A 21,627-nucleotide genomic window follows, 5' to 3' on the forward strand; every position below is an offset into this window, starting at 1 on the left:
TTTGGCAAGAAAACAGCGGGTCACACAGAATCATAAGTGACACTCCCCATAAGAAAAATAACAGCAAATATGCAGCAACCAAACAAATAATGGAGTTCAGTGGCATTACAAATTCCACGAAATGTCACTAGGTAGAAAATGTGACACTTTTTGTATGAGATGTTTTCTAGAGTATAATATTGTTCAAACGGAAAACCATCAACAATTGAGATAGTATGTTTTTAAGTGCTTGACAGCGTATGCTGTTTTTTTAATGTTTTAATTGGCGCATATATCGATGTTTGCTATATAGTGTGACTTTGTAGTTTGGTTCAGTGCTGGCAGTCCATGAGGAAATCACGTGCTTTAGTAATATTGGTTATTGAACGAGTGGCGTAAACGAAAGTCGTATAGTTTCAGTATTATTTTATGTTTAGAAAAATGTGACTGCATATGAAATGTTGCGGGAACATTTTAGATTATGCTGAAGAAATGTTTCTGCGGGATGTCAAACTTTGTTATACTTTCTTCTGACGTCTTCACCCCGTGCTAGATTACCGTATTTGAGCTGAGACTAAACAGCGAAATATATACTGCTAGTGAAACATATACTGCATTTGGCAGCAAGAGCTGGCGATATCTATAAGCTAAACCAATAAATGGTGACAGATTGCTGGCAGTAAAATAGATGTGATCGTTCTAAGTAATTGCATTGAAAACAACGCCCGATGTCTTGAATGTATGTACCTACATTAGCCATATGAACAATATCGAAGCGAGAAGCTTTTTTTCTTATTGCCTGCTCTAAAAGTAACAGGTTTTAGGTCGCCATTTTTTCTCTTCGTATGAACTGCATAGTGTCGAATTCACCTCATCTACTAAATTGTTGATGCCAGCCAGGAAAAAGTACACTCATATCATCTACATATGTTATATACATTAAACGGGCAAATATTTGTACATTATTATGGATAAAATTCTTAAAAGGAAAAGGACGCAATATGTGTCACTGAGCAACACCTTGGCGAACGTTCTCTTCTTCTGATATATGCCTTCGAATATTGACAGCTTCTCTGCTTTCAGTTAGGAACCAAATTGTCATAAAATTTCTTCGGCCTGCTTTCGTTAAGCGTACAACCCCACTCGATATTTTCTAAAATATTTCTGAATCTGATGCGTCTATCTGGGTTTATTGTCACATTCAGCCTATCTGTCTGTCAGCGGATAATCTACAGTATCTGTATCTAGACCCCGCCGGGGTGGCGCAGTGGTTACGGCGCTCGACTACTGTTCCCAAGGACGCGGGATCGAATCCCGGCCTCGCCGGCCGCTTTTCGATGGAGGTGAAAAGCAAGGCGCCCGTGTGCTGTGCGATGTCAGCACACGTTAAAGAACCCCAGGTGGTCAAAATTTCCGGAGTCCTCCACTACGGCTTCTCTCATAGCCTTAGTTGCTTTGGGACGTTAAACCCCACAAACCAAACCAAACTAATACATGAATTTACTATCGGTCAAGCTACCTAACGAGAGATAAAGAAAACGGTTACTAGTCTTGGGTGTATTACGCTCAACGGGCTTGTGAATCGAGCCTTGATCTATAGTTTGAATGGCCCTCCTACTTCTGCTGCGCTGCACAGTTCTATGTAGAGTGAGGCCATTGGCATCGCTGGACGGCGTGGTGGCTTTTAACGGCGTCAACGCCGGTCGCTGCGCTCCGAGCGGGCTTTGCGCCAGCGGCGCGTCGAACCCTCTTTGGAACAATCGTTGTCGCGCGCCGTCTTGGAAAACAACAGGAAGGAGATGTACCAACAGGATGAGACTACGGGAGGAAGCTGCCAGAGGCGTCTCTCGCAATTCCTCGCCCGATGGAGCTGTCGCAAGTGCGTTAAGAGCTGAGGCCGTTGTTAAGCGTGCGCGGCGCTTTCTCCTTTTGTTTTACACCGAAATATGGGTTTGCCTTGAACCCTTAGGGTGAAGGTTTTTGTGTCAGCTCGGACGGCTGATTTAATACGGCAGTTCTTCCTAGGCCTACCACGGAAGATTTGTTTTGGCCCAGTTTTACGTTCGAATTTAGGGCAACACGTTTACGTCGTGTCTGCAGTACTCACCTTCTAAACAGTGAAAATCGCCCATATAAGCAAGGCGAGGTTTGTTAGGGTCGCGGTTGGGAGTTTATTATCCGTTCACCTGTATCCGTTCTTTCTCTTGACAGTCTTTTCTTTAGAGTGCAAATATTTGTAAGAACGAGAACCACTGACCTCTTCATAAGTACCATGCTGAATTCATGGCCACGTATAATTGATTAGCTAACCATGTTATCTCGGTCAGGTAATAACGTACGAAGAATCGAAAAACTTAATACAGCTAGTTCCGTCAAAAAGGAATCACCATAATCCGAAAAAAAATTTGGAGGACGCTTAAGCTTCGCCTTCAAGAGTGGAACGCGATAGCGTTATTGCACCTCGTCGAGAAAACTTACTAAACGCAAGGGTATTGAGGCATCCTCGCACCGGTACCCGCGCGGCCCGAAGGGGAGAAGCGGGTGAGCGAAGATAGTGATCTAAAGAAAGGAAAGACGCTTGATTCTACAACCCGTGAGGGTGCACGGCGAAACGTCAGGGGCGAGTGGCGCGCCACGTGTCGGGGCAGCGCCGCACATTGTGAGGAGGGGTTCTTGTTCTCCCGTCTCCTTCATCATACCGGACTCTGTCATCACGCGGCTTAAACATGAGCGGAGGGGTTTGTTGCGGGACCTTGTCCCCGGTATTAATCCTCCGATCCCTTCCGGCCTCTCTCGTCCAGCCCCTCTCGTCCAGCCCAAGTTCTAACTCACAAGGCGCGAGCCGGTGCAGCGTACACACCGGACATCCTGAGTCAATGGCGCCGAACCAAGATCAGCTGCCCCAACTGCCCTGCTGACTCCGTTGACCTGCAGCACTTGGTCTGGACCTGTCCTGGCACGGCTGGCCTCCGCGCACGCTACACATCTGCTCACCACATTCAGAGCTACGAAGACTGGACAGCCCCCAATACCAACGCTAAGCGCAAGCTTAGTGCCCTGCTAGACTTCATGTCGGAGTCTGGCGCCCTCAACCTTACCTAACCCACCCCCTTCCCCTCTAGGCCTCAGGTCATCCTCATGAATAAAGGTTTATGAATGAATGAATTCTGTGTTTGCCGCAAGATGTCTCTGCATGTGCGCAGAGCGCAGAAAAAATGTAGCGGAAACGTACTTCGCTACTCGTGTAACTGCGACTTCTGTAAGTAACATGCTCATAATTACCGATATACACCGCAGTATAACGTTCTACGGCACGTTTCTAAGGCAACACCGCATTCACTAGAAGCGCTTTTGTACCGCTTTCAAGCATCGAACTCGTGGCTGAGACACAATACACAACATGCAAAAGTGATAAAACGTGTCAGCAAACCTTTAGCGGACACGACGCGTTAAAATTTATTCATCTCTACCAAGCTGTTAAGCTGGTCTATCCATTCTGGTGGTTCGGGGAGTGTTCGATACACTTCCCTCAAACGTACAACACTTTCTATAAAATGTTCCCGCACAGGGCGCACATCAACATCTGCATTGTTGAACTGCATTCGCGTTTTCCACAAGCTGTGGAGGCCGAGGAGTATAATCGTATCCAGTGGACTATTGTCAGCGGTATTGTGTGTCGAAACCGGCAATAAAGAAAAAAAACAACTCGTGGCTGAGTGGTAGCGTCTCCGTCTCACACTCCGGAGACCCTGGTTCGATTCCCACCCAGCCCATCTTGGAAGTTGCTTTTTATTTATGAAGTGCATGCATGAAGTGCATGCCGGGATTTATCGCTCACGGCCAACGCCGCCGACGACACCGGCTTTCCTGCGACACGAGCTCCTTAACGCTACCGCGTTAAAACTTGGCATCGTTCCAAACGTGCGGGAAGAAGAAATGCACATGAATTTGTATCAAGGTTGTGACGCAAAGCTTCTTTGCGCAGCATTCAGTGTGGTGTCATAACATTGCACTTTCCATTTAGAATCCATCTACGAGGCTGCCGACCAGTGTTTCTGCAGGGATTCGAACCGACGACATATCAACCTACACACTGTATGCTGTCATTGTAAGTGATGGTGCCGAAACTAGAAGCAAGACAGGTATACTGCGCCTTTCGTTCTAAAAAGAAAAAGAAAAAAAAAAGAACGGAATCAACTAAAGACGTTCAACACTTCTAAACTCTGTGTCAGTCTCTCAATGCTGAATCGCCGGTCGCTGGACATGTGGTGAGAGCACTCCCTCTACCCATTCAACTCTTAGGCGATGCCTAAGCGTCTCCCAATATTTTCCCACGCATCGGAAACCGACTACTTCTATGAAGTTCATAAAAATATATTAGAATGTTCCACATTTACCTGACAGTTATTTAAGCGCACTCTATTGGTTTTCTATGGAAAGCACTCTCAGTGAGCTCAAGACAAACTTTAGAACGGGTTCCGTTTTTCGTATTACATTTGGTAGTGTGCGCCGGCGTTGTGTTTCTCACTTCTTCGTGTTCACCTCGTTGCGCCCGTGTTCGAGATATCAGTGTTTTCGTAAAAAGTGTCTCGCAATATTTGGTTTGTTTTGATTAGTGGGGTTTAATGCCCCAAAGCAACTCAGGCTATGAAAGACGCCGTAGTGGAGGACTCCGGAAATTTCGACCACCTGGGGTTCTTTAACGTGCACTGACATCGCACAGCACACGGGCGCCTTGCTTTTCGCCGCCATCGAAAGGCGCAACGATACAAAGGCTGCGCAAGTCGTCCGCAACAAGACTAAAACGAGAAACATCCTTCCGCGGTAGTTTCTTAGGGCAATTCTGAAAGGCGCAAAACTATCTGGCTTCTTGATGGGCACCTAAAGCGTGAGGAAGCAGATATAAGACGGCCTTGTGCGTCTTATGGCTGCTTGTTATCATAATTGTACTTATAATAATTTTAAAATTATGCACCCCAGTGGTCCACCCAGGCTACCCCGGTATAGTTGCGCTGAATGAGCGGTTTCTTGAAAGAAGTACTCGGGCGAGATTCAGTTCCGTCGCACACGCGCTCCCTAAGTGCTTTCTCGCGTCACGCTCATTCGCTTGACGGAACACGCGTCTGTATGTGACAAAGCGGCGTGCAGCGTTTCCCTTCTCGATCACCTTTCCCACTGACACTCACTCTGGTATAGATTACGCGCTGAATCTGTCGGCTCCGTAATTCGAAGCTGCCGCAACTCTGCGTTTTAATAACTTTGATTTATTATTTCTTGTCCTCTTTCTGATACAGGCGCACGCCCTCCATTTATCTCCGGTGCTTCATACTCGTGGCTAAGCCTGTATGTGTGCGTTACATAGGCGAAACGGAGTGGCGTCCGTGTGCTGTGTGATGTCAGTGCACGTCAAATAACCCCAGGTGGTTGAAATTTCCGGAGTCCTCTACTACGGCGTCTCTCATAGCCTTAGTCGCTTTGGGACGTTAAATCCCACATACCAAACCAAACCATATTCAATTGTGGGGTTCGTTAGCGGGCTCTAAATCGACTGGTACAAAGGCGCCGATCTTCCTCTGGTTTTAGTATGCCGACCGATCGAAAAGTGAAAGCCGCATACATTTTTGTGTGCTTGTATGCCGCGGGAAAAAATGCTTAAATACAAAGCTGGTTCTTCTAGGTCATTTCTCTTACCTTCTGGTCTCAAAGGTCTCATGAAAAGCTTTTTACTGAAACCAGAAAAAGCACATGAGTAATATAGCTGATATCGCATCAATCCGCAATGCAAATTTTTTAAAGCTAATATCACCGGCACCGAAAGTGTCGGCAATCGAAAATGACGCTGTTCCTCTCCCTTTCGACTCAAGCCCCGCCGGGGTGGTGCAGTGGTAATACGCCCGACTACAGTTCCGGGATACCCGGGTTCGAACCCGACCTCGGCGGCTGCGTTTCGGTGGAGGCGAAACGAAGTGGCGTTCGTGTGCTGTGCGATGTCAGCGCACGTTAAAGATCCCCAGGTGGTCGAAATTTCAGGAGTCCTCCACTACGGCGTCTCTCATAGCCTTAGTCACTCTTGGGACGTTAAACTCCACAAACCAACCAAACCAACCAACCTTCGACTCAACACATGCTGACGCGGAAGAAAAATAGGGAGTTTTCGAATAGGGGACCCTATTGGTTAATGAAATAGGGTAATAGCTAGGTGCGAGTGCACATGCTCAGAGTGATTGCCGCACCCCTCGCCTATTCATCGCAGCATTCTGCGTGTGCGCAATGTCGCCCTGCTATTACCATATCCCCTAACTGGTTGGATCCCCTATTCTAAAGCTCCCTAATGAATGAAACAAGCCGCGACGGCTCCCCACTATGCTCCATTTCGCCCGCATGACATGGGCGCACCCAGCAATTCCCGATGACGTCACATGCTCGCCGGAAGCGGCAAAGAATCTGGCCAGTAGACGACTAAACAGAAAAATTTGCCTAAATTAAACCACTGCACTCGCGTTCGTTTCTTGCAACGAAGCGGCCCACGAGTTAGCCCGAGCTCTCTACTTCAGGGTAACTGGTGGGTAACTGTGGTGCCGCCCTACTGCCGGAACACGGACGAGCGTCTGCAAAATAATACGGAGATTCTCGAAAATTACAGGTTAGGCAGGAGACTGATGCCACCACCGGATAAAAGTCTAAACAATAGGGAGGTAGTCACATGACGGCGCCTGCAAGCTGGGAACTTCGTAAACCCGGTCTGGGCATAATATGTCCAGATGGACGATAGAAAAAACGATGAATGCAAGCACTGTGGGTATAGAAGGGCCCTCAACCACCTCAGGGGTGAAAGCAAATGTAAATTGTAGAGAAGCCCGGGAAGCCATGCTGCGGAGCGATGTTCCTGCTCCACAGCAACGAGCCATTCGCTTGACGGTAGAAGCCGCGAAGAGCCAAGACCTCTTTGGCTGCTTCTAATTACTAAAGTCCTAGATTCCGTCTCTTAGGCCTGCGTGCCGGGGGCGTGGACTAGAAGGCCTCCTTTTCTGGTGGAAGAATTAAGTTGCAATGATCATCATCATCACCACCATTGCATCATATGGGAGGTTTGTGCGTGTAGAACAGCCTTAATCAATTGCGAGTGGTCGCCAGGAGCACTTTTTTTTAAATTATTTGTAAAATATTGGCTGCACGCAAAGCTTATTAAACTGGCTCGAACACTCAGAAATAACACGTTTATGAATTCCTTCCGCGAGAATATTGGAGAAAATACCCTTTCAGGGGCCTTAAACAATCCTAACCATTTCTGTAAATATGCAGTCTTTGTCAATAACAATTGAAACTCAGCTATGCCAGGATATACAAAGCAAGAGCAGTAGTAGTCGTGGACGAGACCGAATCGTTTCTCTGTTCTTCTCTCACCTTCTTCTCCGTCACCTTGCGTCGTCGCTTTGCAAGCCTTTCTTCTCGATGTTCGAGAGTTTCCCTCGCTCATTTAGCTCTAACAGCTCTGAAGCTCTAACAGCTTCATTTTACCTACGTGCCGCTTATTCACGGCGACCGATTTCAGCAGGATGAGTGCATTCGACCTGTAGGCGAGCGTAGCTAGAGCTCGCACTAAGTGTTATTGCCTCATTCATGGCGTAGCACTACAGACTCGCCGCAATTCTAAGCGTATATACACGCCTTCGCAAGCAAGCGGCTGATCCACGGCGCAGCAGCTGGAGCACCGCGTATATGCAATGGGGCTCGTAGTTAAGTGATGACTTCACGCGCGGTGCTCCATATAATAATTACAGCAATCGGCAAAAGCAACATAACGGAAACGGACGTACCCCACACGATACTAAAAATCGTGTCCGAAAAGCTCATGGAGAATATCATAAACGTATATAGCCCGCCAAACATTGGAAACCCAGAATGGAAGCGGTGTTCAAAGAAGCAAGCAATACGGCAGGCCAAAAACCACTGCTAATTCTAGGAGACTTCAATGCGGCAAATATCATTTGGTGATACCAAAACCTCGATGCCATGTCAAAAGCATTGCAGAAAACGCGGAGAAATACTACATAGACCAAGCTAACGACCCCATGACTACGACGGGGATAGGAAACAGCGTCTGCAGAGACACCACACCTGACCTGGTCTTCTAAAAAAAAAAAAACAAAAAAAAAGTCATTGAGAATATCCAATGCGAAAACGCAATGGAAACCTTAGGGAGTGATCATTTCATCATCGGTATAGAAATAGCTACAGGAGAAATGAAAAGGTACCTAGGAAACGCAAAAATCACGGATTGGGACGTCTTTAGGGACCACAGCGAAGGAACTACAAAACCGATAACCAACATCGAAAAGTGGTATAAGCTCCCGAAAGGCCAGAGAGAAATACACGAAGACAATCGCTCGCACGCAACAAAACACAGAAGTAGACAGCCACCTCCTTCACCTATGGGAAGCGCGAAGTAGCCTTATCAGGAAACGGAGGAAGCAAAAATACGACAAGAAACTCAAACTTAATATCGCAGAGCTAACCAAGAAAGAAAGCGTCAGAGCACGCAAACAACGCCTCGCAAAACTGGCAACAGTTCACGGGAACACTTAGAGGAAGATTAGGCATGGCCCGAACTTGAAAAATGCTAAGAGCCATGATAGATCCAACAAACACCAAAACTGAAAGCGGATAATCCATGAAAAAAGTAATACACACATTCTCCGGAATGGAGCATCAACTGAAACAAGCACTGACGGAGAAATGCTGCGGCACATCAACCTCCTAAAGCAAGACCAGGAATATACAAGAAGAAAACCCTGAGATGGATAGGCCATTCACCAAAGAAGATGTAAGGCCAGCCATAGGAGAAGCCAAAAAGAATACGACGGCCGGAAAAGACAGAATACAACGCTACAATTAGGAACATGGGAGGCACGGCCATAGCCGAACTCACTAAATGCATAAACGAAACTTGGGAAAAGGAATTGTGCCGACAGACTCAAAACATGTAGAGGTAATTATGATACCAAAGCTGGGTAAAAGACTGCAAATCGAAAACTTAAGACCAATCTCCTTAACCTCTTGGCTACGAAAGATATACGAGACAGTATTCAATGAAAGGATCGCAAACTATATGGAGGACAACGGATATTACCCGGATGCCATGTTTGGCTTGAGAAGAGGACTGTACACGCAAGTGCTCCTGCAGTTAAAGGAAGAAGTCGTGAGTGAAATACCAAGATGTGGAAAACGCATAGTACTAGCACTAGACATAAAAGGAGCCTTCGATAACGTGGGGCATGCGGCTGTCTTGGAAGGTCTAAATAATATAAACTGTGAAAACAGAGCCTTATGCCATGTCAAACCTTTCTTGATAGACCGAACGGCTACGATAGGAGTCGAAAACGTAAGATCGGAAGGCTTAATGGCTCCAAACGAGGGAACCCCGCAAGGCTCGAAAATATCACCGCGGCTGCTCAACGTAGCGGTGATAGCACTCACAAAAACTCGACAAGGTAAAAAAACATCTCCCTACGCAATGTATGCAGACGACATAATAATATGGACGACCACAGGCTTGCTAGCAGAAAAAGAAGAGCGACTAAAAAGGGGCGATTGACTACACTGAACAATATACCAGGGTATACAAGAGGACTATCGTGCTCAGCAGAAAAAAATTCTAGAGGGCACTTTGGACCACTAAATTTCGATGAGGTGAAAGCCATTATAGCGCGGTGGATCGTAGCCTTCCACAAAGGCACCTATATTTCCCTCTCTTCTTTCACTCCCACCTTTATCCCTTCCTTTTCGGTGCGGTACATGTGCCAGCGGAGAATTGACAGATACTGTGCCTTTTCTATCCTGTAAATCAATTTGAAACAACGCGGATGCCTGCTGTACTAACGCCTCTTAAACATCTGGGTCTGCTTCTGTTTGCTGTGTGGTGCGACGTTGTTGTTGTTGTTGTGTCTTCCAGGTGTATGAAGTAGAAGCCGATTTGAGATGTAGAAGAAGCAAAGCAGCAGCAGTATCGCCTCAAAAGTTTTCAAATCATTTTAACAACACTAATTCCTAATTATTAAGTTATCTAAAATACATTTTACAGGCCATGACGGCAGGGATGAACCAGACCGTTAGTGAGAAGAGAATTGTTTTGTTGCAAAATTGTTACTGGACACTTACTACCTGCGCTTACTAACTACTAACTGTAACTAGAACGCTTATTTTCAAACTCAATCACATGGCTTTTTTGCGCGAGAGCACGACTTTATGAGGTCTAATCGACTCACCTTGGTCATCTGATGAGAAGAGAGGAGTCGCAGGAGAAAGATTTGATGTTGGGAAAGGTTGAGGGTCGCCGGAGAAGGGGTAGGCAGCGAACGCGATGGTTAGATGGCATCCTCGAGGCGCTGATGCTGTTAGGAAGATAGTGAGAGGCCGGAAAGCGTGGCGTGACATGGTCCATAGGGTCACGAAGAGTCGGACACGACTGAACGACTGAACTGAACTGAATCGACACACCCATTTGGTGCGTCGCCATATTGGCCTGTGTTGCCAATTATGTGGTGTAACTATTTGTGCCGCAAGTATGAATGAGCCTGCTCATGCGTTGCTATTAAGATTGCAAGTGAGGTCAGAGTTCAGCCTTCCACGACCCTTGGATAATGAGTTTTACGCTGCCCCTGACCACGCAGGCACGTTCATGTGTCTTCATTAAAGCAAGGCTCTATATCAAAGTTGCCCCTTGCAATGTGGACAACCTACATCACTGTCATCCTCGCTATATCATATTCCACTGGCAGGTGATGACAAGATGGCAGCGACATCGTCAAATGCGTGTTTACCATTTATGCCAAGATACACTGCAGGCCCAAATATAGCTTTCGCATGGTATCTATAGGCTTAACCATGTCAAACATCTGCAATTTTCCTTTCTACTTTAATCTGCGGTTCAAGTATAAATGGGCACGAGATCCAGCGACGCCGTTTCCTTTCGTGAGCGGCAACTATCCGCGCTCGTATCCCGTTCACAGTATGGTCGGCCCCAAGTAACAAGCAATGATTTCGATCATCGTGGGATTTGTTGGACATAGTATCTGTCACTGACTAAACGTTATTTCAGGATCCGTCCAATCCGCACTCTAACCAGCTACTATATCACTTGGTACGCGTCTCGAGACCATTCTCTTGTTGATAAGGAAAAAAAAAAACGCATGTCATCATAGCGAGCGTCGAATGAGTCGCTCAAATCTGTTAGAGTAAACGTATATACGTTAACATCTGTCGCATCACACACGGGGGAAACGGAAGAGGGGGATCCCGTTCACGCAGCTAGGGTCACGGCGAAAGGGGGATGCAATGGAAAGAGGGTTGCAGTGCTTATGTACGCGCACCGACCACGTACGTGGAGCTTAGCTGCCGCTGTCGCCGCTGCTGCTGCTTCTTGCAGGCCGGGCCAATTACGCGCCGAGTGCGGCTGTATTGTGGCCTCGGAACTGGCTAGCGCCGATACGCTGATTCCGGTGCCGTGTCCGGTCGCTTGCAAGATAGGACCGATGACTTCCGTTTGGAACAACTAGCACCCCAGCCTCTGCGGCCTCCCACCAGACGACCCGGACATGCGGAATAAGCTGCGACAGCGCGCGGGAATCGCTAAGCCTCGCGTAAGCCGAGTGGTCGAGCCGAAAGCCCTGTGAGTTGCGCTGTCACCGGAGAGCCTCCCTATACCTTCTTGCTTGCACTGTAGACGATCGACGCCGAATCTGATTGGACAACATGCATCGAGCGGCGGCCTGGATTGCTGGACTCGCCTTGTTGGTGCAGGCCTTGACGTTGTTGAGTGCCCAACGTTACCCTGGTCAGTATGCATTCGCTTACATGAGGACTTGGGAGACCGGGTCTTCTGGTCAAAACTATGTCTAGCCGTAGCCAGCCAAGAAAAAGGTCAGAGAAGGGATGGGCGAATAGGGCATCCCAGTCGGAAAAAAACTACAGAAACTTTTCTGATGTTACGACAGAATGTCTGTGCGGTTTTTGACGGCAAACCTGTTGTGACAACAGAACATTCTGTAGTAACATCAGACATTTTTGTAGTTACAACAGGAAAGTGCTACGGAACTATAGACAACAGAAATATACTACAGAAAAACTACAGAACTACAGAAAAGTACTACAGAACTACAAAAAAATGTGATGGTTAGGACAGAACTACTGAATATTTTTTCGTATTTTTGACAAAGTTCTGTAGTTTTTTTTTTTCGACTGGGCATGAGCAGATGCACGCGAACGCATGCGAGAAGGACGATTGGGATTTTTTCTTAGACGGCGTCATCTCGAATGCTGGCTATAAAAGTTGGGGCGTCTTCCGTCCAGTGTGCTCTCATTTGACCTCTTCGCCCCTTAATTTTTGCGAGACGTTCATTTCACCATACTCTAACTGGCCCGCGGCTCCATGTTGTATTCATGTGCTCTGGAGCGATATTTAAATAAAAAACACTATTTCTTGGGTGTAAATGCTAAATTTGGGCGTAATTGGTAAATTTTCCCTATCACGGCAACCTTACAATACCCAGTTCATTTGGCACTCAGTTAAAGAGAGAGAGAAAGAGAGAGGGAGAGAGCTACTTAGGTGACTAACATTACTGCCATGTATCTCACAGCAACTGTGTGGTGAGCAGAGAATACATCCTGAAGAGTGATCCACCGTACAGTGGTGAGCAGCCTTGTCTAGAGCGCGCCGAAGGTACTCCGCGGAGAAAGTCAGCACCATCTAACGTTAGGACCTGGGTTTGAGTTATAGCGTCCCATGCGCATGCGCGGTCAAAATAAAGCAGTGCCTGCTCGTGGGTTCTCAGCCTCAGTTCCGCTCAGTGCTTGCGGTTCATGCCGCCAGGTACGTGCTTAAAGATATGTAACAGCGGCCGGAAAATCAACGCGTTTCGCGCGAAGCCGGAGGAGGCTAAGCAAGTGCAGTGCGATATCGGGTGATCGCTCGGTTCAAAACCAACTGCAACTGAGATCGGATGATCACGCGTTTCAATAAAGCACCAAGCTACGAGTGCAAGAATTGAGCCTAGTTGATTCTTTTGTGTCTGGTTTTGTCCTGCCCGTATGAGGTTACGATTGTTCCCAATGCGCTGTAGGCGTATTGCTTGATGGCGTTTTTTTTTTTTTTTTTTTTTTTTTTTTTTTTTTTTGGCCGGGTTATCAGCTATAAGGGACACAACATTTGTCTTCCGTAAAAATCTAGGAGTTTGACTTCCTCCACGATAAAGCACAGGGGTTGCAAGTGTTGCGTAAGCGGCAACGCGCGTTAATCTGTTATCACTCGCGCTTGCTTGCCTGGCCGCCTCGTTGTAGTCGACAAACACAGCAGCATCACGACGGTCTGGCGACGATCACGGCCTCGCAAATGCAGGCAGTACGACCGTAGCGGCACGAAAGGTACTCGCAAGGCGGGGACTTGACAGGGAAGCGATGAGCAGGCATCCCTCTGATTTGTCACGCATGCGCAGAGCGCCGTCCGCGCGCTCTAGACAAGGCTGCTCACTACTGTACATATAGAACGGCGTTTGGCTGCTGAAGCTAAGCAGACGGATTTGCGTTCCTGCCATGTCAGCTAGTCGCATTCGGATGAAGGCGAAGTGAAAGGGATGTTCGTGGGTTGTGAAGTGTCAGGGTATTCTCGAGAACACCGGCTGATAGGAAGTTTTCCGCAGCCTCCCAGTATGGCGTCTCTCGCGACCTACCGTCACTACGATGCATTTAATTCCACATGCTTGCATCATCAAGGCTACTTGCCTTCGATGGTCACTTATCCGAAGGGGTTATAAACGATGCACACATAAGTTTGAAGGTTGGATGTAAAAGAGCGGTCGAGAGAGGTCTGCAAGAAGTTTGCCGAGAGCTTTACTTAAAGTTATGCAGTGTAACTGTGTCGCATGTATGAATGAGCGGCCATTAAGTAGTCGCCATTGCATGGATATACATGCGTAGTTATTTGATGCATGTGCAGTCAATGTGCATTCTGACTATAACGATGTGGCGTTCCTTTAAAATCAGCTTTCTGCCGTCATAACATTCACCGCGTGCTATTCGCAAGTGGCATCGATGTCACCAAAAGAAAAGGCAGCGTGGAATATTCGCCGCCTGATTCCGTTCTCTCAACGGTAGGGTCCTCTGAGCAGCGTCACCTGGTGATAGACAGCGGAAATAATGTAAAAACGAATAAGAACGCATTTAAAATCTGCCGTATTCGTTGCCTCAGTGGTGCAATGGATTAACATTACTTACCTAAGAGCTGAGCAAATAAAAAATGTTTTCTTCCTGTATGTGCAACTTTTTCATATATTTTTTTTTTAATTGCAACATTAAAATAAGCAACCAATATCCTTCGGGGGGGAGGTGTTCCCCTTTAGGTTGCATCATGTGATGTTTTTAATTCTTAATAGCCACAAAACCAGCCGTGCACTGAGCCACGAGGTGACAGCATGCCAACGGTAACACTATTTAATTATCTTCACCGTAATCATTTCCTTCCTTTAGTGAGTGTATGTTACCTTTAGGTAGCGTTCAGAGACACCTCTCGGTAACAATCGCCGTCTAACTCGCTGTGAGACAACCAGTGAGGAGACTGAATTACGCATACTCGTATGTTCTTAAATGCTCTGTTTCCACCCCGCTGCTGCGCAGTGTTTGTTTCACGCATTTCAGACATGACTGGCAACAGCATAACGATTCTTGTTGCCTCCATAAGCTTATTTTGGAGGCGGGGAACTTGAAACGTATTTTATAAGCTCCCCTGACCTTCGTGGATTTATGACACTTCCATTTGAAAAGGCAGCTGACAGCTGGGTCGAAAAGTGATCTGTCATAGAAAACGTCCTTACAAGTGCAAGAAAAACAAGCGAGAAAGGTTGGCGTCATAATGGGGGTCCTTGTTACTCACACGGGAACCTACATTCCAAAGGTGGATGTTGTGAAAGGAATGAGCATGCACTAGTGGAACGATAAGGGAGTTGTAAAGATTCACCACAGTTTACTGAAGTGGAACACTGGTTGTTATGTACGCTGTTATGTACGCTGTTGCCGGGAGGATAGGCAACACAGGGCCATTCAGATTCTTTAGCTAGTCAATCAGCAACCTCATTGGCTGTCACATTACTGTGGCCTGGTACCCACACTATATATATGAGGTTAAAATGTGAGGGGAGCAATGAAAGAAAGGTGTTTAATATTGGCGAATCCATATTCGAAGAAAGCGACAAGCACAAGGAATAAGAGTCTGTAATTACAGACTCTTATTGCTTTCTCTCCCTCTTCCTTTTCCTTTCTTCTCTGTTTTCTCTTCTGTCCGCACGATGCAGCGGAAATGGCTAGGCTACAGAGCCAGTAGCAGGCAGCAGCGTTTAAAAGTCTATTGGCAGTCTTACAAAAGCAGCGCTGCAGCAGTACCGCAGTGCTCACCGATGCGTTCCGAAGGCCAGAAATGACGGCCATCCTAGTGGCGCCACCTGCAAGGAAAAGTGGAACTGCTCTCTGTAAACGGTCATTAGTGAATTCTGGGAGCACAGCTATAAGATTCAAAGTGGGGGCTGAAGTTTTGCTCGCTTTCAACGCGGGCTGTTTTAGGCCACGCAGAATAGCCACTCTGCTAATCCTGTTCTTGGAAACCAATTAACTGTACACTTGGCAAAAAAAGCTTTTATATCCCGGTTTGCAACTTAGAAATCGTAAGAATGCATGGCAGTGTGATTGTGCGTAGTTGCCTACGCAGTGCCAGAAATTGGTTAGCTTTTCCTGTGTTTTACGCTCCTTCTTTCATACTGCCCACTTCTGGCAAATGAGAAGTATAAGCTTTGCCGACGCAAAAAGCATTGTCACAGTTCTCAACAAAAGTAATTTTGGAATGATTGATTCCAATGATTTATGTTGTCTGCAGCTTTGTTGAATCGATGTAAGTTTGGTGTTTTATGTCAGATTAATAACCTAATGTACTTTCTTTTTTTCTTTGTGTGAAACAGGTACCGACGATCATCGCTTCTCTCGACTCCACCCACACAGTAAGTCCCATTTTGAAATAGGCCGACCTACTTTTCCTCATGAAAGTGTGGCATGCAGTGCCACGAAAATAAAGAACGCGACAATATTTTCTTTAGAAATTGTTATTAATAACGACCATTTAGTATTACCTAAGCTCATGCTTCTCTAATTACACGTATTATATTTTATTCGCAGTAAAAAGGCACGTTGTGACAAGGCGAAAGGCGTGCATAACTACTTTATTCGGAAATCCATGACAATTTTGAGGATGAATAAAAAGTATCTTGTCTGGAACGAAAGCTCATGACGAGGCCGTTTTTAAACATGTATTCTGCTGTGCGTATATGTATGCCAGTTTATTATGCGATGTACCGAGCATTCTCTGGCATGTTCGTCCTGTTTCACTCGTCTACGAGAGGACATGCTATTCGGTCTGCTCGTACTTTCTGTCTGTACGAGGAATTAGTTTCATTTTGTAAGATAATCTGTTTTATCGGTTCACCGTGAGAATTATCACATCATTCATTCATTTAGATTCTTCTTCACAACATGAAGTATATTTTGTTGAAGGGGCGGAAAACAAAAGCAGTTTTTCATTACGGCTTGAAAAAGATCTTCGTCCCCATGGCATCGATGGCAGCGAAACAAGCCCTGCTCTTCATTGCGAGGCAACTATAGCGTATCATAAGATACTGTTAAGCACATGTAAACAGAAATGGTCTAAGCTTCTGATGCGTGTTGAAAGTTTGCTTTTTTTAAGCTTCGTTTGCAGCGAGTAGATCAAACTGTCATTGTATACCGTCTGGCTCCTTTTTAAAAATAATTCCGATGAATCTGCGTAATATGTAAACATTTCTCTCGTGAACGTATTGATAGAAATTGATAGAAATGAGAACGTATTGATAGTATTGACTGGAAATGACTAGCGCACGTTTGCTTCTGCTAGCTCCCAAAGGTAATTAAGACTGCGCCATAGAAAACCTATTGTTGGGTTTCGACGGACATATTCATTGTTACGATACTGTTATGCGATATGTGAAAAAAAAAAAAAAATCACGTTCTGAATCTATTTTCGATAATTTCTTTAACATTTCTAGCTATGAAAGGCTCTTTTCCAGCAGTTCGCGCTGCTTTATTTGTTTTTTCTTCATGTCATTCATTATTTATCACACACTGCGGACCAAGCGAAGTCCAAATGGGTGTTTTTATAAAGACCGCAGGCGTTATCGAGCTGTACAGTATCGCAAATAAGAAACTTTGAAGTAACCCAAATCTAACTAAAATGCTTTGTCTGGTGATATGATTCATTAGGTATACTGAATTAATGTCCTGCGGCTGATACCTACATGTTATTTTTTCCTCACTTGACCGCCGAGATCGCACGCGCGGCGAGAAATTTTTCGTACCGCACTCCCCATCACGGAGGATTATGATGATAACGATGATGATAGGCTTTTTATTTACTCCCAAAGAAGGGGAACCATGCCGAAAGTCTGGTTGCACTGCTTAGAGGAGGTCAGCAGGGATCCCTTGGGACTCTGCGGCCTCCAATGCGCGCAAAATGAGCTGGCGCTGTTGGGCGAGCTCGGTGGTACGCAGGAGGGACTCCCACGCATCCACTGTAGCTGAATTGTCTGCGTTGCGTCGTATACATGTCCACACTATGTGAATGAATGTGGCCAGTTGTGACAGTGTTTGCACGTGGATTCAATAAAATTTGGGAAAAGTTTGCTATATAGCCATGGGTTTGGAAAGGTTCCTGTTTGTATTTTGCACCAATGGATGGCCTCGCGCCGGGATAGTTCCCGGTGTGCAGGGAGGCCGCGAGGTGTGGAAAGTAGATGCTTCCCCAGTTCAAAAATTAAAAAAAAAAAACAAACAACGCAGGCGTGATATTTATACGGGAAACATTTATTGGAAGGACTTGCACTGCGGTGGGCGGAATTCGGCGCAGACTTCAATGGCCGTCCAGCATTCCCTCTGTCTGCGTCGTCGTCTCTAGGCCGCGCAAAATAACCGCTCTGCTAATCCTGTTCTTAGAAACCAATTAACTTTGCACTTGGCGAAGAAATCCTTTATATCCCGAACTGCAACTTAGAAATCGTAAGAATGCATGGTGGTGTGGGGTTTTGCGTTGTTGCCTATACGTAGTGCCAGAAATCGGTTAGCTTTTCCTGTGTTGTACGCAATTCTTCTTTCATACTGCCCACCTTTGGCAAATGAGAAATCGAAGCTTTGCCGACACAAAAAGAGTTATCACAGTTCGCAACAAAAGTAATTTTGGAAAGGCAATAATCACATTTTGGTGGCCAAATTAATTGCCAAAGTAATTTGTTACAACTGCGCGTCATAATAATTTATTGCTGCTATGTCATATATCTACAACCCATTTGCTAAAGGCAGTCAAGTAGTCCTAAACTCAACCCATTGTTAAAAGGGTCCCCACAACCCGGCTTTGGTATCCCAGTTTAACCAAATTTTGTTTCATGATTTTTCCGCGAAAATGATTTATGTTGTCTGCAGTGTTGTTGAATCGATAACAGTTCGGTGTTCTATGTCAGATTAATAACTTAATATACTTTTTCTTTTCATTTTTGTGAAACAGGTATCGACGATCATCGCTTCTCTCGACTCAACCCACACAGTAAGCCCCATTCTGAAATATGCCGACTTATCTTTCCTCATGAAACTGTGGCAGTGCCAAGTAAATTAAAGAACGCGACAATGTGTTTGTTGAGAAATAGTGATTTAAAACGACCATTTCTGTATTACGTAAGGCCATGTTTCTCTAATTACACGCATTATACTTTATTCGCAGTAAAAAGGCGCGTTGTGACAAGGCGAAATGCGTGCATAACTACTTTATTCGGAAATCCCTGACCATTTTGAGGATGAATAAAAAGTATCTTGCCTCGAATGAAAGTTCATGACGAGGCCGTTTTTAAACATCTGTTCTGCTGTGCGTATATGTATGCCAGTTTATTATGTGCTGCACAGAGCATTCTCCGGCATGTTCGTCCTGTTCCACTCGTCTACGAGAGGACGCGCCATTCGGTTTGCCCATGCCTTCTGTCTGTTCGAGAAATCAGTTTCATTTTGTAAGGCAATCTGTTATTACATCATTCATTCATTTTGCTTCTTCTTCGTAACATGAAGTATATATTGTAGAAGGGGCCGGAAACAAAAGCCGTTTCATTACGGCTTGAAAAAGATCTTCGTCCCCATGGCATCGACGGAAGCAAAATAAGCAATGCTCTTTATTGCGATGCAGCTATAGCGTATGATAAGATACTGTTAAGCACCAGTAAGCGGAAAGGGTCTAAGCTTCTGATGCGTGTTGAAAGTTTGCTTTTTTTTTTAAGCCTTGCAGCGAGTAGTTCAAACTCTCATAGTATACCGTCTGGCTCTTTTTTAAAAATGATTCCGAGGAATGTGCGTAATATGTAAACATTTCTCTCGTGAACGTATTGATAGAAATTGATAGAAATGAGAACGTATTGATAGTATTGACTGGAAATGACTAGCGGAAGTTTGCTTCTGCTAGCTCTAGAAGGTAATTAAGCCTGCACCATAGAAAACCTATTGAGGTATTTTTGAAAATAAACAGTAAACAGCTAAAACTACAATCCCGTCGAGGGGGGATCGACGGACATATTCATTGTTACGGTACTGTTATGCAATATGTGAACAAAAGAAAGCACGTTCTTAATTTATTCTAGATAATTTCTTGAACATTTCTGGCTATGAAAGGCTCTTATGAATTCCAGCATTTCGCGCTGTTTCATTTGTTTTTTCTTCATGTCATTTTTTGCTTGTCACACGGCGGACGAAGCGAAGTCCAAATTTGAGTTTTTATAAAGACCGCAGGCGTTATCGAGCTGTACAGTACCGTAAATAAGAAAATTTGAAGTTACCCAAATCTAACCAAAATGCTTTATGTCTGGTGATATAATTCATTAGGTACAATAAATTAATGTCCTGCGACTGATACCTACATGTTATTTTTTCTTCACTTGACCGCCGAGATCGTGCGCGCGGCGAGGATTTTTTCGTACCGCGCTCCTTATCAAGGAGGTCGCGAGGTGTGGAAAGTAGATGCTGCACCAGTTCAAAAATTTTAAAAATGCTGGTGTGATATTGTCACGGAGAATTATTTATTGGAACTTGCACTGCGATTGGCGGAACTCGGCGCAGTCTTCAGGGGCCGTCCTGCATCCACTCTGTCTGCGTCGTCGTCTTAGCTTACTTTGTTACAGTGAACTAGAATAACTTTGTCGTGCACGCGTTCCTCGGTCGTCGTCGTCGCCGTTGTGAGCGCACCACTTCATAGGTCACGCGTTCCCCGATAACACTATCCCCCTCGCAAAAAGGCAACGTCCCGGTGCATTTTAGAGATGTGGTGTGGAGTGGGAATAATACGGCTTGAGGCGGGCCAGCTGTACAATTTGGGGAAAAGGGTGTAGCGGATGGTGACTTTGGGCGGAGCGGTGTAATTTCATGGGTTGTCGGTCACTGGGAGTGTAGGTGTTGCGGGGCGTTGCGAAAGCGACCAGTAAATAAGACCCTAAGACACCAGAAGGCAAATATGTGATCTTTATCACAAGTGCATACAGTGTTTTACTTTTCTGAATAAAATAAAAGAACTGTGGAGTGAAGAACGACAAAAATAAAAAAAAAAACACAATAAAGTCTTTGGGCAAGGTATATTATATTCAGCCATTCGGTATAGGGCGTGGTTCAGGTGTCCACAGAGCAAGTGTGGCAGATACTGCGCCTTTCTCTTGGAAAGCTCGTGGAAAGTTCTAGGCCGACAGATTTAACATAGTTGGCAGTAATACCCATGACTGACTGTAAGGCTGCCGCTTGAGTAAACAGGCCATGGTGTGTATTTCTCACCGTAATATCATCAGCATAGAGCAAAAAGATAACTTCAGGGACATTATGTAAGAGCCACGCAAGGGGAATGAATGAAATGTTAAACAGCGTGGCGACAGTACAGAATTAACCGTGGGGTACACCGCGAACAGGGACAAATGATCCGATGGAATCGCCATTAAGGCGTATTGCAAATCTTCTGTTTTCAAGGAAGGATTTTACAAAACTGCGTACCCTAAGAGGGAAATGCAGCGTGTCAGTACAATTCAAAATGGTGGCGTGGCTAATGTTATCATACGCCTTTTCGACATTCATCGCGAGAATGGTACGTACATTGCGGCTGCGGGTTGACGACAGAACTCGCGAGGCCAAAACAGCCAGCCCATCTTCAGTGGCTATGGATGGATGGAAGGCAATTTGTTTGGGGTGGTAGAAACCGTGGTGCTCCAGCCACCAGGACAATCGTGTCGCTAACATTTTTTCTGTCAGATTGCACACTTTTGACTTTAGAGAAATGGGCCGAAAGTTGCCGAGGTCCGTCGGTGGCTTCCCTTGTTTTGGGATTGGGATCGCAATGGCTGATTTCCAGGTCTCGGGTACAGAGCCGTCTAGCCATACCTTGTTAATGGTGTCCAGAAGTGGTAATTGCACACTTCGTATGGAATGGCATTCGGACCGGGTGATGCCATCCGTTTGGCCTCATCTATTGCCGCAAGCAACTCAGGCACGGAGAAAGGACTGGAAATTCCATCGGTG

General features: G+C 45.7%; 1 protein-coding gene across 4 annotated transcripts in view; it reads left to right on the forward strand.

Annotated features, from left to right (window-relative positions):
- The first annotated feature begins 11,491 nt into the window (after positions 1–11,491).
- LOC146182211 (uncharacterized) overlaps positions 11,492–21,627 on the forward strand; it is a 113,168-nt gene continuing 103,032 nt past the window's right edge. The window contains exons 1-4 of one of the 4 annotated variants that reach the window (XM_084577249.1): positions 11,492–11,647; positions 11,702–11,812; positions 15,978–16,016; positions 18,602–18,640. In XM_084577249.1, the coding sequence (XP_084433375.1) occupies positions 11,731–11,812; positions 15,978–16,016; positions 18,602–18,640 (160 nt within the window). In that variant the 5' untranslated portion in view covers positions 11,492–11,647; positions 11,702–11,730. Of the gene's footprint in view, positions 11,813–15,977; positions 16,017–18,601; positions 18,641–21,627 lie in introns of all 4 variants that reach the window. The other 3 variants (XM_084577252.1, XM_084577251.1, XM_084577250.1) reach the window with 3 other exon arrangements.

Source organism: Amblyomma maculatum, chromosome 8, assembly GCF_055883805.1.
Source record: "Amblyomma maculatum isolate TAMU_Amacu chromosome 8, ASM5588380v1, whole genome shotgun sequence".
Classification (NCBI taxonomy): Eukaryota; Metazoa; Arthropoda; class Arachnida; order Ixodida; family Ixodidae; genus Amblyomma; species Amblyomma maculatum.